This window comes from Centropristis striata, chromosome 23 (assembly GCF_030273125.1).
Source record: "Centropristis striata isolate RG_2023a ecotype Rhode Island chromosome 23, C.striata_1.0, whole genome shotgun sequence".
Taxonomy (NCBI): domain Eukaryota; kingdom Metazoa; phylum Chordata; class Actinopteri; order Perciformes; family Serranidae; genus Centropristis; species Centropristis striata.
In genome coordinates, this window is record NC_081539.1 from 1906249 (window position 1) to 1928625 (window position 22377).

A 22377-nucleotide genomic window follows, 5' to 3' on the forward strand; every position below is an offset into this window, starting at 1 on the left:
GGTTGATTCATTTAGGGGTTAGGTAGGTGAGTGGGGGGACTTTAATCAAGAAAGGAATAAAGGAAGGGAGACGTCAGTTGATTCGATTTGTTGGTGGTTGATTGGTTCAGTAAGAGGGAAAATGGATAGATCGGGAGGTTGGTTGGTTGGTAGAAGAATATGCGGAGAGGTGGTTGGTTAAGTAGGACTGTAGGTAAGTAGCTGGGAGGGAGGTTAAAAGTTGGTGGTTTGGGTAGGCAGACAGGTGGGGGAGTGTACGGCTGTCTGTTTGGCGTGACGGTTGGTTCAATAGGAAGGCAAATGGTTGGATCAGAACCTGATTGGTTGGTTTACTTTTATGAGAAAATATATTTGGAAAGTATTTTCAAAAAGAAGAAACATGTAAATATTACCACATGAAATTAGTTATTTTTTAAACTTGAGGCTGTAATTATCATCCGTGAGTCCAGTTTTTTTTAATCAGTTGGTTCGTAAGAAAGGTAGGCCGGTAGAAAGGTTGGTAGATCCACAGGTAGGTGGATGGGTGGATAGTCCGGTGGAAGGTTGGTTGGTTGGTTTGTGGTGTTGAACGGTAGGTAGGTGGTTTGATTATAAGGTTGGATAGGTAGGAGAATGGGTCAATGAGTGGTTTATTGGTTAGGTAGGATGGTGGGAAGCTGGTTGGATCCGTACATGGTGGGTTGGTTGGTTAAGAAAGTAGTGAGCAGGTGTGTAGGTAGGTAGATGGATAGGTGATCTGTTAGGTGGTTGGGTAATTAGGAAAGTTTTGTTGGTAAAGTCAAAAGGTTCGATTGGTGGGTAGTAGGATGGTTGGGTGTTAGGTAAATGGCTAAGTGGACACACTGTTTGTTAAGTAGGATGGTAGGCAGGTAGATAATGAGGTAAATAGGTGGATGGATAAGTATGAACGGTAGGTTGGTTGGACAGGTCGGCAGATGGTTAGGTATGTAGGTAGAGAGCTGGTTAGTCGGTTGGTTCTTTGGTTGGTTGGTTGGTTTGTTGGTTAAATAGAGAGGCAGGCAAGTACTTGGGAGGTCAGGATGTTAGGAAGTAAGGACGGTTGGTTGGTTGGTTGGTTGGTTAGGTAGGAAGGTAGATAGGTGGTTCAATTGGTAGTTGGTTGGTTGGCTGAATAGAGAGTTAGGTACTTGGGTGGGCAGGTAGTTAGGAAGTAAGGAAGGTAGGCTGGTAAGTAGGTTGTTGGTCCAATTGGTAGTTGGTTGGTTGGTTGGTCAGGTGGGCAGATGGTTAGGTTTGTAGGTATACAGGTGGTTGGTTGATTGGTTGGTTGGTTGCTTAAATAGAGAGTAGACAGGTACCTGGGTGGGCAGGAAGTAAGGAAAGTAGGTTGGTGGGTTGGTTCTACAGGTAGTAGCATGGATGGCTAAGTAGGTAAATAGGTGGTAAGTTGGTTATATAGATAGGTAGGTAGGTAGGTGGGTACTTAGGTGGCCAGTTTGTTAGGAAGTAAGGACAGCAGGTTAGTTGGTTGGTTGGTTGGTTGGTTGGTTGGTTGGGTAGGAAGGTAGATAGGAGGTTCAATTAGTAGTTGGTTGGTTGGACAATTAGGCAGATGGTTAGGTTTGTAGGTAGATAGGTGGTTGGTTGGTTGGTTGCTTGGTTGCTTGGTTGCTTAAATAGAGAGGTAGACAGGTACCTGGGTGGGCAGGTAGTTAGGAAGTAAGGAAGGTAGGTTGGTGGGTTGGTTCTACAGGTAGCTGTATGGATGGCTACGTAGGTAGATAGTTGGTAAGTTAGTTAAATAGATAGGAAGGTAGGTACTTGGGTGGCCATGTTGTTAGGAAGTAAGTACGGCAGGTTGGTTGGGTGGTTGCATTTAATGAAGACCTAAAATTCAGTGTCTCAAAAACAATGTAATATTACAAAAGACGAATATTAAAAAGTATGTTTAATATGGAAATGTTGGCCTCTGAACAGTATGTCCATCTATATGACTCAATACTTGGTTGGGGCTGTTTGACTTGAACTACTGGAAATGGACTTTTCCATCATATTCTAACGTATTGAGATGATCCTGTACTAAAAGCTAGAAGACGTTCGTCTCATTTTACATTTTATTAGAGTTTCAGTTTTAGAGAGAGACGGGGTTCACATCCTCTCGGCCCTCCAGTGCAGAGAGATGGAGTGTTTCTTAGGGAGCTCATCCAACACAATCACAGTTTAGTGGCACTGGACAGCTCCCTGGTGTGTGTGTTTGAGTGCCTTTTTGTTTGTGTGTGTGTATACAAACATGGAGAAACACACACTCACTAACAAACACACACACACAAACACACACTGCCTGTTTCCCGGCAGTCACAGTTCATTACCTGAGGATCCGGGGGACCAGGTAAGGTTTAGGGGAGAGGTGGAGTGTCCCTGCCCAGGAGAGGTGCACTGACCCTGGGCAGGAGATGAGCCGTGCTCCCCTGGTCCCTCTGGAGGAACCAGTTCATCAATAAAACTAACAGGACAGGAGGAGGACAGGAGGAGGAGGAGGAGGACAGGAGGAGGACAGGAGGAGGAGAGGAGGAGGACAAGAGGAGGACAGGAGGGGGACAGGAGGAGGACAAGAGGAGGAGGACAGGAGGACGAGAGGAGGACGAGAGGAGGAGAAGAGGAGGAGGACAGGAGGACAGGAGGAGGAGAGGAGGAGAACAGGAGGAGGAGAGGAGGAGGAGAGAAGGAGGAGAGGAGAGGAGGAGGACAGGAGGAGGAGGAGAGGAGAGGAGGACAGGAGGAGAACAGGAGGAGGATAGGAGGAGGACAGGAGGAGGACAGGAGGACGAGAGGAGGAGAAGAGGAGGAGGACAGGAGGACAGGAGGACAAGAGGAGGAGGAGAGGAGGAGAAGAGGAGGAGGACAGGAGGACAGGAGGACGAGAGGAGGAGGACAGGAGGAGGAGGAGAGGAGAGGAGGACAGGAGGACAGGAGGAGGACAGGAGGACGAGAGGAGGAGAAGAGGAGGAGAAGAGGAGGAGAAGAGGAGGAGGACAGGAGGAGGAGAGGAGGAGGACAGCAGTCCGTCCTCAGCTGACTCCTCCTTCAGCTCCTCATCTACTTTATTTTAATGTTGTTATTTATATTTATCATAGAAAACCTCCTTTTCTCTTAAAAACATCTTCCAGCTAATTCTTCTTCTTCTCCTTTCAGTGTTTCCTTTCCTTCTTTTTGATCCCTGTCCTTCCTTCTATCCTCTTATACTTATTTCCTTTCCTTGTCTCCTCCCTCAATTCCTTGTATCCCTCCTCCTTCCCTTTTTTTCCCTCCTTGTTTCCTTCCTTCTTTGTTTCCTTCCTTCCATCCTTACCTTCCTTTCTTTTGTTCTAGTTCCCCCCTTTTCTTCTTTCCCTCCTTGTTCATTCCCTTCTTTCTTTCCTTGTTTCCTTGTCGTCAGCCTCTTTTCCTTCCTGTCTTCTCTCCTAATGTCCTCCCTTATTTCCTTCTTTCTTCCCTCCTTGTCTCCTCCCTTATTTACTTTCCTTATTTCCTCCCTCAATTCCTTGTATCCCTCCTCCTTTCCTTTCTCTCTCCTTGCATCGTCTTGTCTTTATTTCCTTCCTTCTTTGTTTCCTTCCATCCTTACCTTGCGTCCTTACCTACATTTGCTCCCTTAAATCCTTGTATCCTACCCCTTTGCCTTTCTTCCTTCCTTCCTTCCTTTCTTCCTATCCAGCCTCCTTTCCTTCTTGTCTTCTCGTCTTTTGTCCTCCCTTATTTCATCCCTCTGTCCTTGTTTCATCCATTTTTCTCTTCATATTCCCTCGTATCCTATCTTCTTTCCCTCTTCCCTTTCTTTTTTCCTTCTCTCCTTCCCTTCTATCCTTCCTTACCTTGTCTTGTGTCCTTCATGCTTTCCATCCTTCCTTCTCTCCTTATTAACTCCCTTCTTTCCTTTTGTTTTACTTCTTTCAGCCTTTTCTTTCCGTCTCCTTCTTTCTCTTTGATAGTCTTTGTTTCCACCTTTCCTGCTCCGTGTTTCTCCTCTCATTTATTCCTTCCTCCTTCCTTCCTCCCCTCTTATCTTCATCTCCTCCTCCTCCTCCTCCTCCTCCTCCTCTGTTCTCCTCTCTGCCCTCCAACAGTCACTTGAAATGTTCTTCATTAGTGAAGACGAGAGTCGACAAAAAACACCTTTAGTGGGACGAAGTCACCGCTGAGTGAACCCACACACACCCCGCCATGAGTGTGTGTGTGTGTGTGTGTGTGTGTGTGTGTGTGTGTGTGTGTGTGTGTGATGGTGGAGGGTCAGGGGAAGTGACTGGTGCCGGCTGATGTGAGCCCCCACCGTCAAAATGTTTTATACATGAGGTTAAGAGGCTGGAACACACACACACACACACACACACACACACACACACACACACACACACACACACACACACACACACACACACACACACACACACACACACACACACTGGACTACAGTGGAGAGGACAAAAGGAGGAAAGTGACACAACAGGTAAGAATGAGACACAGCGGAGTCTGAAGTGGAGTTACAGTAAATTTACATTTTTTTTTATCGTCCTCTCCTCTCAGCCTCTCCCGATAAATGACACAAAAATATCAATAAAAGACACAAAATCACAAAAAAAAGACAAAATTACCAATAAAAAGATTCAAAATTACTAAAGAAAAGACACACAATTATGAATAATATTATATATTATTAATAAAGTATTTTTTGTCATTTATTTCTTTTCCTTTCTTTTTACCATTTTGTCTCGTTTGTTCTTTTTACATCTTTTTTTTGCAATTTTATTTCTTTTTTGGGGGGTAATTTTTTTTTCTTTTTTTTTACCTTTTATGTTTTGTTTTTTTTGGTAATTAAATTTTTTTTGTTCATTTTACATATTGTATTTATTCTGTAATTTTGTGTCTTTTTTGTTAATTTTGTTACCAATCACGAAAAATAATATTAACATAAATAATAATTACTTCATGTAGCACTTTTCTTGACAAAGTTACAAAACCTAATAATTTAATGAAATCAATGAAAACTACTGAAACCATGATGACTGCTGGGACTTTCACTTGATTGCATTTTACATTTAAATTAAAACCACAGCAGCTTCCACATGACAAAACCTCATCGCTGCACTTTGAACTGACGGTTTCTCATTAAAGACAGTTTTCCTGCCGCGCCGTCATAAATATTGATCATGAGAAGATAGATTACAGTCCAGTGATCAAATGTTTCCACTTCCTGTTTATTATTCTGTGTGTTCACTCGTCCATTTGTCTCTCTGTCTGCCCGACTGAGTATTCAGCTCCAACCTCTGCCTCCAACACATGCTCTGAGTGTGTGTGTGTGTGTGTGTGTGTGTGTGTGTGTGGCTGTCAGCTGGACATTTAAACATTTCCAGCTTGGTTTTATTTTATAGCGAGCTGCTTCTCCTTTTATTGATGCGTCCTGTTGAGCCAAACCTGAATTCTTCTATAAGATTTTCTCTCTGAAACGCCCCTAAATTGAATATTATCCGTCCTGAGGGACTTTTGTCGGGACTTTTTTCATCCCTGTAGAAGAGCAGGGTCGTTTTTCTCCCCTGTAAAAATCCTGGTTGCTGATTGGATAGAACACTAAGCAGGAAGTGAGGTCATACTGGACGCCACGACAACACGCGACATTTGTAAAAGCCGGTGAAGCAGTGTTGGCAGTTTATTCAATTCAATTCAATTAAATTCAAACAACTTTATTTATCCCAAATAGGGCAATTCAGTTTGCAGTCTCCAGTCCGACAGCGCACGAGACAAAGCAAAAACAAAACAACAAACAAAACAAACAAACAAAACAAAAGCAGGACAGCACATAAACCAAACAATTCCCTCTGTCAGTGGCAACAAATCAGTGTGAGGGTAGCAGCAACATCCCGTCCCCAATGGACCACAATGCAAACAATGCAAAGTAATAAATAAATAAATACATTTCCACCTTATGGCTGGAATAAATAAATAAATGACTAATTACTGCTATCGGTAGCATTTAGCAGCTTGATAGCTGAGGGAATAAAAGAACTGGTGTATCTATTTGTTCTCCTTGGAGAACTACTTTGTTGCTAAATTTAGCGACTTTTCAGACCCCCTTAGCGACTATTTTTCAAGAAAAGCGACTGGAGAAAAGTCCAAAGACTTTTTCTGGTTTTATTGGAGACTTTTGGAGACTCGTTCTAACTCTTCTACTCTTAAAACACATAAAAACATTGGGCAGTCTGTGGCCTAGAGGTTAGGAATCAGGCTTGTATCTGGAGAATCGCTGGTTCGAATCCCGGTACTGACAGACTGAAGCCCCGTTTACACGAGGACGCTCGCGGATAAAAACGACAAAATATTTTATGGGAAGTGCCTTTTCGTTTAGACGGTGACGGCGCAAAAATCTGAAACCACCCTCCAAAGTGTAAAAGTGTAATCCTCTCCTCCGTAGCGTGTCGTCTACACTGACAAGACACAAAACTCTGATCTGATCTGCTCACGTCACGTATGTGTTTACGTCACATACATGCTCCAGGACAGGAAATAAAGAAACGTGGGATTATTTCCATGGTGGGACCTTCAAGCTGCTCTGGCAGCTCTAATAAACTTACAGGAGTCTTTCCACCAAATGTCCAGGATATGTACAGATAGTATTAGTGAACAGAGAAGGATCTGGAATTACCTCCATCACATTCTGGATGCAGCGATTGGTGGGAGGAGCCAGACGGCTGTGAACGAGACCTGGGAGATCTAGTGATGGAGGAGAACTTTGTGGAAGGAGTAGCTGATGAAAATGTGTGGCGTGAAAACTTCTGCATGCCCAAAGATGCTCTTATGGCTTTAAGTGATGCCGCCTGGCTGCATACAATCACATTCCACACACTTTTGCGTCACCGTATGCAGCAGATTTCCTCCTGAAAACGCTCGTCTAAACGAGGAATAAAAAGTGAAGACGCGACGTCACTTTTGCGTCTTCTGTTCAGACCGTCATCATGTAAACGGAGCCTGAAGTGCCCTTGAGCAAAGCACCTACAGCTCCCCGGGCCCAGTAACGTGCTGCCCACTGCTCCTTGCATGGTGTGTTCACTTGTGTGTAAAAAAAAGGATGGGTTAATTGGGTGGGGTTGAATTTCCCCATTGTGGGATTAATAAAGTAATTAATCTAAATCTAAAATTGTTGAAAAAAACAACAACCTTAAAATGTTTTACCACATCCATGAAAAGGTTTTTGGTTTCTGAAGATTTTCAGATTTCAAATTGGAACGCAGCTTTATTAACTTTAGTCAAACGATGAGATTCACCTGAATGAAGCAGACTTTCAGTGAATAATTCTCTCTGCTGCTGTATTATTATAGTTTTTACCACCAAACTGGGCTTCTAATGTGCTCCAGAACCAGACTCCTTCCCTGTCTAACCTCCTCTCTGAGCCTGCTGGTACCTGGAAGCAGACGGGCTGCTGGACGTCGTCCACTCTGAACTGTTTGAGGAATCGTTCGTCTTGACTCCAGAACAGACGGATGTCTGGGATGCCGTACAGGACCATGGCCAGTCTCTCCAGGCCCAGACCGAAGGCCCAGCCCGCCTTGTTCCCTGCCCCCGCTGCAACAAACAACAAACAAACAAACTGTTAACACACAAGCAAACATCACCTCCACGTTCAGTTCAGTCTGACGAACCCAGAAAACACCATGAAACCAAATTAGTTTTCTGAAATTGTATGTTTAGGAGGTGTTAACTTAAATTTGCGCTAATTTGCACAAATTTCTAGGACATAAATCTGAACATTGGATGAAGCAAATTTCAAAGTTATTATTTTATATTGGTGATATATAAAATTCAAAGTTTGTTTCACAGAAGGATCATTTCATAAATCAGTAAATGATGTCAAAAGTCTATTTTTGGCATGTTTTTAGGAACAAAATGTATAAATCAGGGTATGAATGAAATCAAATCCAGGACTTTTACCCAAGAGACGTAAAAAAACAACCAAAAAAAAGACACAAAATTACCCGAAAAGACATAAAATCAGTCTAAAAAAAAGACATACAATGAAAAAAGGACATAAAAAGACAAAAAAAAAGACAGAATTACAAAAACCCCACTTAAACTCACAAAAAAAAACACAAAATGAACAAAGAAAGACACATAATGATAAAAAAGACGTAAAATAACCAAAATAAGACAGAATTACCAAAAATAATTAAAATCATTAAAAAACACAAAAAATGCCTTTATAGGTTTTTATACACTATTAATGGAAATGACTGTTAGAAGACAAATATTGACTCTAATTCACAACAACAACAACAATATAGAACATGTAAAACATATAATATTGTGCAGGAGAGAGAAAGCTTTCTAACGAAGGTTTAGACTTCGCTCGCGGTACGACATGCTGCAACGGAACGATCACTTTTAGCAAATTTAGCAGAGAAAATTTACAAAATATAGTCAAATATACACAGAAATGTTTGTTTTGATTGTTTTCTTTTCACTATTCTGAAAGCAGACATGTTACAGGAGAAAAATAACCCCCAAAACTGACTAAAGGATGAAAAAAACACATTATTTTTGCTTGTAGCGTCGCTGGTGGAGACCAAAAACAGAGCAAAAACAGACATGAATGGGGAGACAAAAACACTTTACAATAACCAACTAAATGATAGTTTATAGACCAATTATTAACCATTTACAAAGTGCTAAACATATTTAATCTTTAAATGTTTTCAACCAATTTCTTAAAGGTATAAGAATCATTTCAAAATCATTAACAGACTTAATAAGGTGACTTAATATGGTGTAAAAAAATGTCAAAATGAGTGCAACTAAAACTATTAATAAACTATTAATTATAATTTATTGGTTTGTTAATGGTAAAGTAACTATAAACTTAAATTAATATACCATCTATTTGCCATTTATAAATGATTTAGTTAGTTAAACATGAATAAAAATATATAAAATACATATTTACCATTCCATTTATAAATGATGGTTATTGTAAAGTGTTATCAAACAAAAAGACAATTGAATCATCATCATCGTCACAGTAAACATCACCAATAACTTGTTTAAAAGCTGATAATAGGTTTTATTCTACACTCGTAAGTGTAGTAAGATAAATGCAACCACCATTTTCTATAAAAACGAGTGAAACTAACAGCAACAACAGGTCGTCTTTGGTGCAGAAACACGACTCTTCTATATTACTCAACACTTCAACTTCATGCAGTCAATAAATATAAACAACCTTCACCTCCCACTCACACGCTCGTATCATTTCAGTTATTTTTTGATACTTTTATTGATCGGCCAAGAGGGAAAATCTCCTCTGCTCCCTGTTCACTCAGTGTGAGTCCCTGAAGGCAACCAGCAGGAGTAAATGTGCTGCTTCGGGGTTTTAGAAGTGAGCTGGTGACCTCCTGAGAGAGATAAACAACATGGAGAACAGGTGTCGACGTGACGGGTGTGAAAAGTAGCTTTTTAATGACTGATATTTCTTGGAAATTGATTAAAAAATGCTCTAAAAATCCCACATTCAGACACCAAGACCTGCAGAACAGCAGAGAAAAACCCCTGCTGTGATTTGGTTTCAGGATCTTTGGATTTTATGGAGATTTCTGCAAGAACTGAATTCCATTAAAAGAAGATCATTATGTATATGAAGTCTTTTTATCATGCCAAGTTATATCTCATAAGTTGTTGCAATAATTTTTGGGTTGAAACCATTTGTTGCACACATTTGTTGCTGAATTTAATCTTTCTTTTTACGTGAGAATTGATAAAAAATGGTCAAAACTCCTTACAGAATCCCAAGTTTAAGACACTTAGATCTTCAGAACAACAGAGAAAAAATCCATGCTGTGATTTGGTTTAAGAAACTTTTTACATTTTGTAAAATTTCTGCAAGAACTGAAGTTTTCAGGGTTTTTTTATGCAGTTCACAGACTGTTTAGGGACCCCAGGATGCACAAAGACCCACACACAAGAGGACACAATAACACATTTACTGCAGGAGAAACACTGACTCAGCATAAAGTGGGCATGTCAGTAAAGAGGAGACTTGTGGGTTATCAACATAAAGTATTTACATAATCATGTTAATCATGGGTCTCAAACTGGCGGCCCGTGGGCCAATTGTGGCCCCCACCTTGATATGAAAGTTTAATGTGAGTTTTATGTGAATGGCACTTTACCGTGTTGTGTGTGTAAGTTCCCTTTATTTACTTTTTTTTGGTAATTTTGTGTCTTTTTAAAATAATTTTGTGTCTTTTTTTAAATAATGTTGTGTCTTTTTTAATAACTTTGTGTCTTTTTAAAATAATTTTGTATATTTTTTGTCATTATGTGTCTTTTTTAAGTAATTAAGTGTTTTTTCAGTAATTTTGTGTATTTTTGGGTCATTATGTGTCTTTCCTAGTAATTTTGTGTCTTTTCTAGTAATTTTGTGTCTTTTTATTAGTAATGTTGTGTATTTTTGGGTAATTTTGTGTCTTTCCTAGTAATTTTGTGTCTTTCCTAGTAATTTTGTGTCTTTTCTAGTAATTTTGTGTCTTTTTATTAGTAATTTTGTGTATTTTTGGGTCATTTTGTGTCTTTCCTAGTAATTTTGTGTCTTTTTATTAGTAATTTTGTCTATTTTTTGGGTCATTTTGTGTATTTTTTAAAGTAATTCAGTTTTTTCCAGTCATTTTGTGTATTTTTTTGGCGATTTTGTGCGTTTTTATTAGTACTTTTGTGTACTTTTTTTGGTAATTTAGTGTTTTTTCAGTCATTTTGTGTCTTTTTTTGGTCCTTTTGATACTGCCTCCAGCGCCCCCCGGGTAATTTGAGTTTGAGACCCCTGATGTGAACCAAAGTGAAATGGGGAAAAACTACTGCTGAAATGGAATAATTTTTATAAAATCTGCTCAGGAAAGCTTCTTTTTTTAATGAATTCTAACTTGATTCGACAGACCAAAACACCCAGGTCAATGTCTGGAGGCAATAAATTAAATTACATTAAAATTCTCTCAAAATTAAAAAGGACACTTGAGTGTAAAAGTTTCAGTGAGCTGCAGTCTCCAGGAGGATCCATCAGTCACTCTGCTGCAGAGGAGGGAACTTTTTCACACGCCACATTTTTTCATTTCAGAACTAAAGTCTTCAACTGCTGCGAGGCAGGTCAAAGCAGAGGGCGAACACTCGCTGGAATAAAGGATTATGGGTAATTCTGAGGATTTCAGGCGTTTTCAGCCTGGGACCCAGATGAGAGGAGAAACGGTTTCTCTCTCTGGGACCAAAGACTAATTGAGACAAAACTGTTTCCTGTCTGATGCAGAAACCGAGTCCGTCTGGGTCGTGATCCGCAGTTAAAGAAACGCAGAGCGGGAAACGTTTAGAGAAAAGAAAAGGGACTTAATCCTGAAGTTAACTAAGAGAATTCAGGGATTAACCCTTTATAGGGCACTCACTGAAATACTGGCAAATTCCAAGGGTTATTGGAGGATATTAAAATATTAGATACAGCCAGAATGTAGACTGTGGAATGTGTAAAAAACAAAAAAAACATACGGACCCGGGGGAGGGGGTAATATTTTGAGAAAACAGTTTACGAGATAAAAGTGGCAAATCTATACGAGGGAAAAAAGGCGCAGATTTACGAGATTTAAAGTGGTGAATCTACTAGAAAAAAGTTGCAGATTTATGGGATTAAAAGTAGCAGATTCTCATAAATCTGCTACTGTCTCGTAGATTTGCCATTTTTTCTCGTAAATCTGCAACTTTTTTCGCGCAGATTTGCCACTTTAAATCTCTTAAATCTGCGACTTTTTTTCTCACAGATTTGCCACTTTAAATCTCTTAAATCTGCGACTTTTTTTCTCACAGATTTGCCACTATAAATCTCTTAAATCTGCAATTTTTTTTCTCACAGATTTGCCACTTTAATCTAGAAAATCTGTGACTTTTTTCTCGCAGATTTGCCACTTTAAATCTCTTAAATCTGCGACTTTCTTTCTCACAGATTTGCCACTTTAAATCTCTTAAATCTGCAACTTTTTTTCTTGTAGATTTGCCACTTTAATCTAGAAAATCTGTGACTTTTTTCTCGCAGATTTGCCACTTTAAATCTCTTAAATCTGCAACTTTTTTTCTCGCAGATTTGCCACTTTAATCTAGTAGATTTGCAACTTTTTCTCTTGTAGATTTGCCACTTTAATCTAGTAAATTTACAACGTTTTTCTCAATATTTTACCTCCCCCCGGGTTTGTATTTTTATTTTTATTCATACTTGGCCCTGATACGCCGTCATAGTCAAGTTCTCCTGGTACAAGTCACTGAAGAATAACTCTGTTTGTACGACAGATTTTTTTTCTAAACTTTTCATTTTTACATTGGAGGTCCAGGTGAATAAAGTGAATATTATTATATTATTATCATACTGATTGGTCAGATGTCATGGTGTCACCGTCTGTGACGTAGTCTGATTTTTGCTGATTAGTTGGAAGAAATCCATGTGGTTCTACGACCAAACAGAGAGACATGGAGACCCAGTTAGAGATCCACTGAAGTTACCAAATATAGTTCTTCGCCGGATAAAGGGTTAAAGGATAACTCTCAAATTTAAATACTCAAGTTGTCGATTCAACGATTCTGCGATTCTGCGAAATTTTTTCAGCTGTGTTTCAGCGTCACAGTTTTTCTTGCATTAATCTGAGATTTACATGCTATATTATTGTGTTTGTGCTCAAAGGCCATTCAGTCCATCAGGAAAAGCTTTAATAGTGAAGATAAAGAGTCCAAATCTAATCCTCTGAAACCAGACTCAAGACAGTCCATGAACGGATCATAGGTCGGGAAAGTTTCCGTTATAAAAAGTGACCAAATGAAGCTCAACCCTTTATCGGGCGAAGAACTATATTCAGTAACTTTTCGAGAAAAAAGTGGCAAATTTACTAGATTAAAGTGGCAAATCTACAAGAAAAAAGTTGCAGATTTACGAGAAAAAATTGGGGGAAAAAGCAACTTTTTTCTCGCAGATTCACCACTTTAAATCTCATAAATCTGCATTAAGAGTTTATTTAATCTCATCTGCACTAGTTGATACTTATTTTTCTACCTCTGCTCCTTGTTCTATCGTGCACTGTTGACAAACAAAACAGCGAGCAGTCATGCTGTGATCTAATAATCATCTTCTGGGCCTCCAAGTAAGTGGAGCAGGCCCCTTCTGACCCATATTAGTGAGGATGATCTCCCTTAATAACGTCCATTCAACTGCCTGATAACATTCACAACAGACGCCATCTAAACCAACTAAAACTGCCACATAAAAGCACAAAAAAAGGCCTAAATGCTCCCGAGTTAGATCTCCCTTTCCGTGATATAAACGGAGCTAAAGCCTGCAGTTGACCTCCAGTAATAGTATTGACTTATATCCAGTTTTTTTTACAGTCCATGTCTCACATGTGAAGTGTTCAGATCCCTGTAAGCCTCCTCCTCCTCCGTGTGACTGGAGAGGATTTACCAGGTGAAATCAATACAAGGTCTCAGCTTTTAGGTGGATTCACAGGGAGACGGACGCTAATCAACCTGTCAGATGCCGATTTAAGTCCGAGGATCTGCTTCAGCAGTTCAAGTGGGAACAATGTACCGATGTTGGGGGAAAAACGACAAAATCCACATAATCTAAGTGCAGAAGAACAAGATTGTTCCTGTATAACGTCAGCCGTTTTAGGGTCGTTACTGGCAGACTATTTCAAGTTTCTGACGGTTTATTGGAAAACTTTAAATGGGAAACAGAAGAAGAAACAAAGAAATGTGAACTTTAAATTTTGAATTTACAGAAGTTTGAAATAGACTGTTGTAACCATGTGTAAGTTTTCTAAAAGTCTGAATGGATATCAATTACTTTTGGCTCCCAACCTTCTCTATGGACAGAGTTACTCTCAGGATCTCTAGTGCATCTTTACTAAAAATCTCCTTTAGGCAAAGCAAGATTAATTATATTAACAAGCTCATTTTACTCATAGTTTATTGGTTTGACTTCATGTCTTCATAAGGAACAAAACACTTAGAAACGGATTGTAATGCTATACTGTCATTGATCATTTCTGAAATATTTGAAACAACTTGAACTACGATTAAAAAGATAATACATTTCATCACAAATGCTGTTTGCACCAATTGGAATAATGTAAATCAATTCTTCACAGACTGTTGCACCACTTCTGAAGTCAAACATGCAATTTTAGCTCTAATACACATCAAGAAATGAAAGAATTGTCTCTTTGGAAACAGTTTGGCAAACGTGAAAACCATTCAATGGGATGGATCTTAATATCGCTCTTACCGAAATAGGAGCACTTGTTTTTGTTGGACTGACCTCGACTACAGAAATTCTTCGCCGACTAACACTCAACACGATTAAGTTTCTTCCAAAGAATCCAGCAAAATAACTCCACTACACCATACATTTCTTGGAAATAAATTATTAAACACAAAAAAAATCACAAATCTAAGTCGACTAATAGACTTGGAGATTGCTTACACCAAGCAACCTTGTAGTTATTTATGAAAAAAAAAACAATAAAAAAATGTGGATATTTGTGGGTTTAGGACTGGTCTATTGATGATAAATGGAAGTTTACAACTGGCATGTGACAGGTTTATAAACAGCAGACTTTAGGTTTTATTATCTGTCTACCAACTGAAGATTCGCAGTGTACAACTCCTATAAACTTGAGGTTTCCATAGGATATTTGGGGTTGATATTTGGGGGCCTATTAACTGAGATTTGAAGAGTTGTAGTGGTATCAAAACTCAGATGGGGTGTTTAAATTGATGTTAAAAGGAAGTTTACAACCGCTCTACAATCAAGACTTTCAGTTTCTGATAAAGGCTGTCCTCAACTACAGAAATCCTTCATCGACGAACACTGACTCTGGTTTATTTAATCAAAAGACCTGCCAAAAACTGAGTTTCTTCCAAAGAAACAGGCAAAATAACACTATAATCTTGTGTATTTAAAAAAACAAACAATGTAGTGTTGTCCTTAAAAGGTAAAGGTGAGAGTAGATCGGGGAACATCGGTGGTACAGAGCTTCTGATTTTGACGCGAAAGATCGCGGTTCACATCGTTATTTCCAAACAACAGTTGACATGGTTTCTTTTAACCGTGACCACCATCTTTCTCCAACCTGAATCTAGCCCTGACAGGTCCCTGAACCTAACCAAACCTGAACCAAAGAGGCTGCACATCAGAAAACCCTGACGTGACTCATTCCTCAGGTGGTACTTTGGGTAGTTCTTGGAATGGGTCTTTCTGTTTGGACCGGTTCATGTTTCACACCTGCAGCTCTACTTGGTATGCTGCTTGTTTATACTGATAAAACATTATGTGTGGCTGCAGAGAGAAGAAGAGGCGATGTGGGAGAGATTAGATTCCTATAATATCACTTTTTACTGGAAAATCTGCAGGAATAATTAGTTGTGTGCAGCAGCGTCGTGGCCACAGGCTGTTATTTGGCTTTCAGACTCAGATTCTGAGGTCAGCGGACGGGTGAGGAGTGGGCGGGGAGGCTCGGGATGTAATCTGGACATTTTTCTAAATATTTATGCGTGGGGGCATTCAAATGGTTCTCCACTAATGAACAAACACACCCACACACACACACACACACACACACACACACACATACAGAAAAGGCGGACAGCGAGTGAGCGGGAGGAAGAATTACCTGCTTTGATTGGAAATGCTTCTGCTTATTATGATGATGTGTAACCCGCCTGCCCCTCTCGTAGGTGCGTGCACGAGACCACGAAGCGGCCGTGCACGCACACACACACGCACACTTCCTCCTTTACATCCTGGTCTTGTCGCTCCTGGTCCAATCAGCGGATGGGGAATGTGGTTTCTATGCTAATGAGCGCTGGGTCGAGGGGTCGCCGGAGATGAGGGAACACGCTGGAATAAATCTCCACTTCATGATAACGCACAATCAATCAGCTCCGTGACCCCGCTCCTCCTCCTCCACCTCCTCCTCACACTTTCTTCTTATCGTTTTCTTTTTGCTCCATTCTTCTCGTCTCCTCTGTTTCTTCTTGTCTTCCCTTATTTTCTTATTTCACAAATCTTCTTCCCTCTACTTGCATTTCTTCTTTTCCTTTTTCCCCAATTTATTTTTCAATAATTTCCTCTGGCTGTGCTCTCTCACTCTCCCGTCGTTTCTTCTCCTCTTCACCCCAATAATGTCTTTTCTCTCCGCTTTCTGACTTTTTCCATCACTTGCTTTTATTCTTTTTCCTTTCCCTGTCTTTTCATCTCAATTTTGTGTTTCGTTCTTGATGCAAACGTGACGAAAACTTGTAAAAATATAACATGAATACGTCACAATTTTCCCTGATTCCATTCATAATTTAAGGGATGAACACCAGAAAAAGGGAACTAATTGATATTTTAATGCAAAATCTGCAAAAAGCTTCTACAAAGTTGCACAAAAGACACGTTTTCTTCGCTCTTCAGAAATTAAATTGCATGCATCTCATATTTCGACAAAATCAGGTGACTTCCAGTCAACAAACAGATTCTTGGAAGTAAAAAAAAGTTAACAGATTTTGGACGGCAGCTAGATTCTCACAATATCACAAGATCATGCACAAAAACTACAGAATCACAACAAGAAAATCTAACTTTTTTCAGACTTCAAGTCACATGTTTCTGTCTGCATCACCAGCGTTAAGACCAATCAGCATCCAATCACCTGCTAAATATCTGGTTCATCAGGTTCAAATTAATCAACAGTCCAGCTGAATATTTGACAAGAAGCAACAAAATATCTTCAGACAAGCTAAGAAACGTGTCACACCTGCAGGAGGGATTCATTGAATGCTCCTGACCTGAGAAAGAAAAGTTCACTGAAATAAAATAAAACATTATTATCTCATTATCTCCAATTGGTCACTGAAGTTGTAAGTGATGTTGAGTCTTCTGATACAAAGTTTTCTGATCTCAGTCGAACAACAGATACAATGTAACTCAAACTAATGAATATTTCTTGTAAAGACTCAAACTAAAATGACCTCCTGCTCTCCCACCTCCTGTTTTAATCTGTCTTTCATTCATAATATCACTTCATCTTATTTCATTAACATTTTAAAATCCCCTCTCCTCCTCTTTCTTCATTTTCCTCCCCGCTGTTGGATTCAATTCCTCCCTGATAAAACATTATTTGGTCCGTTCCCCCTCTCTCTCTCTCCTCCTCTCCTCTCATCTGTCTCCATTCCTCCTAATTATATTTGCCATGAATATATTTATGACTGCATTATTAGAGTCTGTGCGGTGGTTTAAAGCTGCAGGATTGTGATTAAGTGTAATGATTACATAGGCGGCCGTGACAGAAAACACCACTTGTAATTAGACCGAGCAACTGCAGGTTTCTGCCAGTGTAATCTGAGACTTTTTAATGCTGGTTCAAATATAATTTAAAACCAGATCCACCCAATAAATGAGAGTAAAACCAAAGCAAATAGAAATGTACAAAGCTGTCAAAGCGGCCGGGAGGAATTCTCCCAAGAAAAGAAAGTGTATCATAAAGACGTTTCTTATTCAACTCATGCCACATTTACAGAAATTAACCGGCTGACAAACTCGTCTTTGAGACGCGGAAACGTCTTCTTCTAACTCGGAGAAAAAGAGCTTATACAAAGTCTCGTCAACTGAGAAAAAGCCCTTTCAGTGGCTGAGAGTTTGCAGCACTGAACGTGGCTGATTTTCTCGACATGCCACATATTTAAATGCTGTCAACTACAAAAATATTGAAATACTGGGAAATTCTCATTACTCGGTCTTTGAGATGTGAAAGCAAAGAAAACAGAAACTAACTGACGAACTCAAGCAACTTTTCTTCTGCCAAAACTTTTTATTTCCTCCAGCTGCTGGAGAAAAACCATCGAGTCCAAAAGATAGGAGCTGAAACATATCTGGGGCTCTCCAGCTGTACAGGACCAGACTATTAACTGGAGCGTGTGCTGGTTTATTACAGTCCAGTGTAGGCCGGGGCTGAGGGAAAGGATAGGTCTATAACCTGGATCACAGTTGGTTGATACAACAGAGCGTTGGTGGTGGAGGACGGGTCTATGAACTGGATGTTACGGCTGCAAGGCAAGTTATCATTTTGAAGATGTGTCGAGCTAATTTATGCAGGAAATCTGGGGAGTAGGACGGTTTATGAGGTTGAGGGTTGCAGAACAGGTTTGGGGAGTTGGTGGTGTAAAACTAATTTGTAAAAGCTGAAAGTTGGGGTTCTATGATTGGTCCTTAGACTGGTGGTAATGGGTTGCAGTACACATTTATAAACTGGGTTTTTGGGGCTGTGTACCTCATCCGTTAATTAATAATTCCTGAGGTAGGACTGATCCAAAACCTGAACTTTCAGGACACAGAACTGGTCTATAGATTGGATGTTTTGAGGGGGGAAAAAAATGAATCAATTATCTGGGGTTTATGGGATTAACAACTCGTCACAGGTCTTTTTTTTTGGCGTTGGAGATGTGAGGTTCAGGACTGAGAGTTTTTGGATGTACAAACTGATGATAAAAAGATTATTACATTTGGTCTATAACCGAGATGTCTTGATGTGTACAAACCTAAGGTTTAGCAGGGAAGGACAGGTCTATAAGCTCTGAGGTGTACAACTCCTCTAAAAACTTCACATTTTGGAAGCAGGACTAGTCTAAGATTTGGGGTCCAGGTTTGGGGGTGTAGGGCTGGCCTATTAACCAGAGATATGGTGTACAGTATAAATTGATGATAAAAGGAAGTTTACAACTAGTCTAAAACCTAGATGTCTTGGCGTCTACAAACTTGAAGTTTGGTAGAATAGGACTGGTCAACTTTTTCTCTAGAACTGGTCTAAAAACATCAATTTTGGGGCCTTGGACTGGTCAAAGATTTGGGGTGCAGGTTTTGGGGTGTAGGACTGGTCTACAAACTGGGATTTGAGGTTAAGATATTGTGTCTGAAGTTTTTGTGTGCAAAAAATTGATGATAAAAGGAAGTTTACAACCCGTCTACAACCTTGATATCTTGACGTATACGAGTCCATGGTTTGGCAGGGTAGGAGTGGTCTATAAACTGGAGAATTAAGGTTGTAGAACTGGTGTAGAAACTGGAGTTTTGCATTGTACAACTCCTCTAGAAACTTAAAATTTGACTGGTCTCAGATTTGGGTGCAGGACAGATCTATTATCTGACATTTGAGGAATGAGAATGGGTTTTTGGGCAGACTGTTGGTTGATGAATGGAAGTTTACAGCTGATGCTGTCTGTGTACTAACAGGAGGTTTGGCAGATTGAGACGGATCTATAAAGTGGACATTTTAGTTTGCAGGATTTGTCTATAACCTTCGAATTTAAAGATCCAGACTCCTCCACAGCCTTGTACTTTGGCTGCAGGGTCTTTTTCTTTCTGTTTTTTAAAACTCAGTGAGCGTGTATTCATCAGGTTCTGAGTGTCTGAGCGCGGCGCCTTCGCCTTTCGCTGCATCAGATCTGAGGATCTTCAGCCTGTCAGCTCGTCTGGATCATCTCAACCGCTGGGATCAGCAGCGAGAGTCCGTGAGCTCCCAAACATCATCCGGAGAGCTGCTGGCAGATTAAGTGACGCCGATTCTAATGAAGAGCCTTCAAGACGAGAAAAATCACACGTTTGATGCATGAGACACTGACGTACAGGCAGCCGGGAAAAGAGCCGGGGAAGACGGCTGACTGATGCTCAAGAGTTAGTCTGTCTCTGTGTGTGTGTGTGTGTGTGTGTGTGTGTGTGTGTGTGTGGGCAGAACATCATTGAACCGAGCCGCAGTGTGCCACAGACGTCAGCCAAAACAGATTGCACGACACAAAGCGAGGATAGATGGCCCGAGAGCAAACATCGCTGCGTGTGTTTGAGTGTGTGTGTGTGTGTGTGTGTGTGTGAGTGTGTGTGTGTGTGTGTGTGTGAGATGAGACAACCCCCTGCCCTCCCTCTTTTTACTCGCACTCAGCTTCTCAGCTCTGCAATGCCAGGCCCCCTCCCTCAGCCAATCAGGAAAGCTTGGTGGTTGTTCGGTGGGGGTTGTGTGTGTGTGTGTGTGTGTGTAGCCGATCGCCGTCTGTCGATGACGTCATTGTTTAATGATCATGTGACGTGTGACGGCAGCAGCAGTGTGTCTGTGTGAGTAATCTGTATGCAGACTCGTGTTCACAGAATTTGTCACACAAAACAGAAAAACACATAAAGAGCAAAACATGTCGAATCAAAACGTATAATTAGTCCAAAAACAAATTTAGTTTGCTGTTTGTTAGAATAACTCTGACCTCCAGAAGCTCCAGAAAGTATTGGACCAAATAATACTGTACCATTCTGGGATCAAATCCAAGAAAATGTTGCACCACACAGGCTGAAAAGATGATAAAATACTGGACCAAATCATGGCTGAAACTCCAGAGAGTTTTGGACCAAACTGGGATAAAACCCAAGAGAGTGGACCAAAACCAAGGTTAAAGAAGTCATGAATACTGGACTAAAACAGCTAAAACTGTACAGATTCTTGGACCAAACTGGAAATGAAACCCAAGAGAATGTTGGAGCGATTACGGTTCAAAGAGCAAACATTTTTTGGTCAAATCATGGCTGAAACTCTGAGAATTTGACCAAACTGGAAACGAGGTATGGCTGAAACCCCAGAGAGAGTTTTCGGACAAAACTTAGATAAAACCAAAGTAAATGTTGGGACAAACCAAGGTGAAAATAGTCATGAATTTTAGACTAAATATGACCTAAAACACTGGAGAAGACATGAACAAATTAGAGCTAAAACACCAGAAAATATTGGACTAAAAACAGAGTAAAATCATTAGGATTATTGGATCAAACTCCAATAAAACCACAAAAGAATGCTGCACCAAACCAAGGTTAAAGGAGTCATGGATATAGGACAGAATCAAACCTTAAAAGCCAGAGAATACTGGAATCACACAGGCCTAAAACTGCAGAGATTATTGGACCAAACTGGGATAAAACCCAGAAGAATGTGGCACCAAACCAAGGTTAAAGGAGTCATGAACATTGGACTGAATGAGAGATAAAACACCAGAGATGGCTGGACAAAAACAGACTTTAAACAGCAAAGAATGTTGGACGAAACCAGAGCTAAAAAACACGGCTAAAATGGTAAATATTATTGGACCAAACTGGGATAAAACCCAAGAGAATGTTGGACCAAACCAAGGTTAAAGAAGTCGTGAATATCGGACTAAAACTGCAGAGATTATTGGACCAAACTGGGATAAAACCCAGAAGAGAGTTAAACAAGGGTGACAGATTATAAAATTCTGGACAGGGGTATGAGTGAACTCAGATAATATTGGATGAAATGGGAAGAAACCCCAAGAAAACATTGGACCAAACCAAGGTTAAAGGAGTCATGGCCATCAGAATGAATCAGAGTTACAACACCAGATAATATCGGAATAAATCAGAGCTAAAATACAGGGCTAAATTGGTAAAGATTATTGGACCAAACTGGGATAAAACCCAAGAGAATGTTGCACCAAACCAAGGTTAAAGGAGTCATGAACATTGGACTAAATGAGAGATAAAACACCAAAGATGGCTGGACAAAATCAGACCTTAAACACCAGAGAATATTGGATGAAATCAGAGCTAAAAACAGGGCTAAAATGGTACAGGACATTGGACCAAACTGGGAAAAAACCCAAGAGAATGTTGGACCAAACCAAGGTTAAAGAAGTTGTGATCATCGGAATAAATCAGAGCTAAAACACCAGAGAAAACTGGACTAAAACAGGCCTAAAACCACACAGATTATTGGACCAAACTGGGATAAAACCCAAGAGAACATTGGAGCCATCCAGGCCTTTAATGGTCATTCATACTGGACTAAATCAGAGTTAAACACTTGGATGAAACTAAAATATCCCCATGATTATTATTAGTGATTATTACTGGAAGTTATGTCGATGGTGAGGTTATTTAATATGCATTTGTTTCATTTATTCAGGTTCGTCTTGGTGCTTTCTGCTTCTTTCCTTTACTATTAGACTAACTCTGATTCTTCATTCACTTCACGTCCTCCCATCCCTCACTCTGCCTCTCTATCCCTCTCTCTTTCCATCTCTTTCCCTTTCTACACCTCCCCTCTTCCATCACTCTCTCACCCCCTCTTCTCTGCTCTTTTTACATTTGTCAAGTCTTTATTTCCATCCCTCATTCCTCTCCCCACCTCTCTAATCCCTTCATTTTCAGTCCCTCCACCTTTTCATCCCTCCTTCTCACCTGATGCATTTCCCCTCCACATTTCCACCATCGCTCCTTTTGTCTCTTTTAATTCCACCTGCATTCCTTCTTCTGCTGCTTTCTCACCTCCT

At 40.1% G+C, this 22377-nt stretch overlaps 1 protein-coding gene across 1 annotated transcript in view; it reads right to left on the reverse strand.

Annotated features, from left to right (window-relative positions):
- The window catches only part of fars2 (phenylalanyl-tRNA synthetase 2, mitochondrial), a 116965-nt gene that overhangs the window by 15246 nt on the left and 79342 nt on the right, over window positions 1-22377 (reverse strand). Inside the window, exon 8 of the mRNA XM_059326857.1 lies at window positions 7412-7572. Within this exon, the coding sequence (XP_059182840.1) occupies window positions 7412-7572 (161 nt within the window). The remainder of the gene's footprint in view (window positions 1-7411; window positions 7573-22377) is intronic.